Source organism: Peromyscus eremicus, chromosome 2, assembly GCF_949786415.1.
Source record: "Peromyscus eremicus chromosome 2, PerEre_H2_v1, whole genome shotgun sequence".
NCBI lineage: Eukaryota > Metazoa > Chordata > Mammalia > Rodentia > Cricetidae > Peromyscus > Peromyscus eremicus.
The window spans coordinates 79,332,405-79,336,593 of NC_081417.1; the positions used below are offsets into that span (position 1 = coordinate 79,332,405).

The 4,189-nt window shown below is 43.3% G+C and overlaps 1 protein-coding gene across 1 annotated transcript; it reads right to left on the bottom strand.

The window, feature by feature from the left end:
- Positions 1 to 1,656: 1,656 nt before the first annotated feature.
- Positions 1,657 to 3,970, bottom strand: LOC131904777 (major urinary protein 4-like). The gene is made up of 6 exons (XM_059255809.1): positions 3,825 to 3,970; positions 3,342 to 3,478; positions 2,792 to 2,817; positions 2,323 to 2,433; positions 1,865 to 1,966; positions 1,657 to 1,694 (listed from the first exon to the last, which is right to left on the bottom strand). Exons 1-6 carry the CDS (start codon positions 3,927 to 3,929, stop codon positions 1,657 to 1,659), a joined length of 519 nt encoding a protein of 172 aa, XP_059111792.1. The 5' UTR covers positions 3,930 to 3,970.
- Positions 3,971 to 4,189: the final 219 nt, after the last annotated feature.

The window sequence follows — 4,189 nt, forward strand, 5'->3', positions numbered from 1 at the left end:
GGACTAAGCTTTCCTGGGTGTCAGCGATGGGAATCAGATCACAGAACTTATCACAGGATGGTGTGTGGATGGGGAGGGATGATGCTGAGGTCCAGGTGAGGATTCCCCACTCGACACTGAGTAAGCCAAGAAGAAAGAATACAGAAAGTCATTAAGCACTGCTTGGGTTGACTTCAGGACACAGAGCCATTCTATCATATAGAGCAAAGGGTGAAGAAACAGACCTTCCCATGCCTTCTAACTGATGATACTTATCAGAATACCGGAATGAAAGGCATAGAATAAACGACTTTTTCCTCATTGATGCCTTATGAAAAATAAAAGGAAGTAATGAAAGATCTGAGGTTTGTTCCCACTGTCTTTGGCATAAGAATCTCTGTTGTGGGATATTTGTACACTGTGTGAAGATATGTCACTGTGATTGGTTTAATAAAGAGATAAATGGCCAGTAACAAGGCAGGAGATTTAAGTGAGACTACCAGGCAGAGAGAGAGAGAATCCTGGGAAGAAGAAGGGGCAGTCTCCAGCCAGAGGACATGGAGAAGAAATACGAGGTACAGGATGGAAGAGATGTAACACTATGTGAATGTAGATTTAATATAAATGAGTTAAATTAAGTTATAAGAGCTGGTTAGGAACAAGCCTAAGCTATAGGACAAGATTTCATAATTAATAGTAAGTCTCAATGTCATTATTTGGGAGCTGGCTGGTGGAACAGAGAAACATTTACTACAAAGCTCTGAAGAATTTTCAGTAAACTGAGGAATAATGATAAAAGCCTTGGCTAATTTTAAGGACCTCCACATGTTATTGGAGAGAAGTCTTGGAATAAGTGGGAAAGAGGACAGGTGAGGGAACCCAGTGTGCTCTCCAGACTGGAGAAGTGCAGATCAGGCAGTTCCGTTCCCAGGTAGGAAGCCAAGGCTGTACAGATTCAAAGGAAGACGTTATCACAGGAATGGGAGGCAGGTAGACCACAGACACTGATGAGCATCTACATTCACATTCTTAATGACACTGAATGCATTGCTGAGCCCTTTTTTCACAACGGTACAGCAACTATGTAAAGTACATGTCCTTGTTTTCTTGCTTAATTGCTTGGGTCACTTACTTAAAAGCTCATGGTAGATCTAAATCGCAAATCAGATAATTTGAAGCCAAATTTTGCTGTGGATATCGCTATATGTAAATAAACTCTGATTGGCCAATAGCCAGACAGGAAGTATAGGCGGGACTAACAGAAAAGAGAATTGAGGGAACAGGAAGGGAAGAGAGAGACTGCCTGGAGCCGCCACCAGGACAAGGAAGATGTAAGGTACCAGTAAGCCATGAGCCATGTGGCAAAGTAAAGTTTAATAGAAATGGGCTAAATATAAGAGTAAGAGCTAGACAATGACAGGCCTGAGCTAATGGCCAAGCAGTTTAAATAATGTAAGAGTCTGTGTGTTTATTTTATAAGTGGGCTCTGGGACTGGCAGGACTTGGTGGCAGGAGCTGGAGAGAAATTCTCCAGCAACAAAATTTCAAGCTCTTCTCAAAGGTTCCTTATCAAATTATTTTTATTGTAATTTTGAGGCACAATACTAATGCTTTTGCAAGGGACTAGTCCCTGCCAACACCCTCTTCGCTCTCACTGGAGATTACCTACCCGGAAGCTCAGGCCTTTCCTCCATCTCGGGCCTGGAGACAGCGATCTGCAGGGTGGGAACAAGAACATGTTCAGGTACCAGATCCACTTTATTTCCCCAAGAGAAACCAGATGTTTCTCCAACTGCAACACATGTTTGGTTGACTATCCCTTGGGTTTGTCCCTTCTGTGATATATAAAATTCAAAGAGAGAAAAATAGATGAGTTCTGACTTACCAGCCTCAGTTAGGTCCAATATATTTTCCTCAACAATGCCATGCTTCTTGCAGAGCTCCACAAACTTTTCCTTGATTTTGGAACTCAAGTCTTGTTTCCGGCCTGTGAAAAATAATGGTGACAGTAATGACTGCATCTTGTGTATTGACCACATTCACTGAGCTGAATGATGGGACAGGGCTCCTCCAGAAGGATGAGAAAATGATTGACAATGTGATTGACAGGCATGGATATGACCTGTCCTGAATTTGGCATCCATAGAATATCTTTCCTGGAGCACTGACAGACTTGAGAGTCCTCCCACCACTGAGCCTGAGGGATGACAGAGGTGAGCTTCTGTCTTGAGGAGGTAAGAAAGAGGCAGTTCAGGGCTAGGCTGGAAAGACCATGTCAGAGCTACGGTTTCTTTCTTTTCCTTTGCCCAGCCCAAGATCAGTGTCTGTGTGAAAATACTCTACCATAGATCTCCATCAGCTGGAATGTTTCCCCATTGTGGACATTTCTGAGATGAAATATAATATAACCATCATAGTCTGTATCAAGCATAGTAAATTTATTGTATCCATCATCTGTGGAAGAAATAAAACACAGCTCAGACATTCTTTGGTCCTCAGGAAACAATGGGATCCTTTTACCTGTTCTCCCGATATCTAAAAAATTAAAATGCATGTTCTGGAAGAGATAGGTGAATATGTCTGATTCTTTCCACCTGTCACTCTTTGGACTTCATGAAGCAACTTCACAGAGATCCGCCTGGCTCTGCCTCCCGAGTGCTGGGATTAAAGGCGTGCGCCACCACTGCCCGGCGAATTTAACTTGTGATCATATATTCTTAAGCTGTGCTATCCCATCTTATTAATTATGATTTCAGAAATGTCTCTGACCTTTACTTACCCCACTACCAGGGAATTTATTGCTGTCACCAACTTTTGTCTCTAACTTTTGAAAAAGCCCTGGTTATGAAATTTTGGTTTAGTGTCAGATGGGGGAACTCTAGTTTTGGATTCAGGCTCAGTGTGTGTGTGTGTGTGTGTGAGTGTGTGAGTGTGTGTGTGTGTGCATGTACATGCTATGAGGGGCATATGTTTCCATATACATGTGTGTGTGCATACATGCACATATATACATATACATGCTGTGAGGGGTGTATGTTTCTCTGTGTATATATTTGTGTGTGTGAGTGTACAAGTACATGCTATGAGGACTATTTATATATATATGTTTATATATACACACACAAACAAATGTGTGTGTGTATACATGTACATGCTGTTGAGGGGCATATCCTTCTCTGTGTATATATACATTTCTGTGTGTGTGTGTGTGTGTGTGTGAGAGAGAGAGAGAGAGAGAGAGAGAGAGAGAGAGAGAGAGAGAGAGAGAAACAGAGAGAGAGAGAGAGAGAGAGAGAGAGAGAGAGAGAGAGACCATGCCAGGCGTCTATTTCCTCTTTCTCAGCCAAGAACACCACACTTACTTAGTATGGAATTTAAAAGCTAAGGAAGAGTTCTTGAAGACATGGATGTCCTCCACAAAAACTCTCATGCTGCCATCTTCTTCTATCATTTCTCTTTTGTCAGAGGCCAAGCCAACGGAATACCATTTCCCCTCAATCTGTAATAGATAAGGAGGTCGTTAAGGCAGGAAGGGCAGGGACAGCACACGGACATGTTTCTACACTAACCGTGGCCTATGGGCCAGGGCATGAGCATCCACAGGATTTGATCTCACATCAGTCGGCATGATACTTACCCTCCTGTCTCTGTCTCTCTGTGGGCGTGAAGGACCCCAGGCATTGTTAGATATGGATAGCATACAACTGGTCTCACTTCAGGGTCTGAAGCCAGTCATTTGTCTAATAGATTGAGGAGCTGCACCCTTCCCCTCAAAGGGCCCACTTGACTTCAGAGTTCCCTGAAGCACCCCCTGAGTCAGAAGTTACTGCTCCCCACGAGTCTACCTTTCTTGGATTAAAGTTCTCTCCCATGGCACTAGTTTCTCCTTCTGCGTGGACACAGACTAGAGTCAGCTCCAAAGCCAGCAGCAGCAGCAGCAGCAGCTTCATTTCGGTAGGGACAGAATCGTCTCTGTGAGGACTGAGTCTTTCCCGATGGTGACCGCCTCCACTCCCCAACGCCTTATATACTTTCTGAGTTCAGTGGGTTTTTGTGTTTGTTTTTGATTTTTTTTTAATCTTCCCTGCCTTCCCTCTGTAGAGTGTTTTCTCAGTTACTGATGTGAGGCCATGGATTGCTCCTGCCCTTCTCAGACTTGGCAGTCTGATCTCCTAATGATTGATTTAGTAACCTTATATTTCTCAAAAGA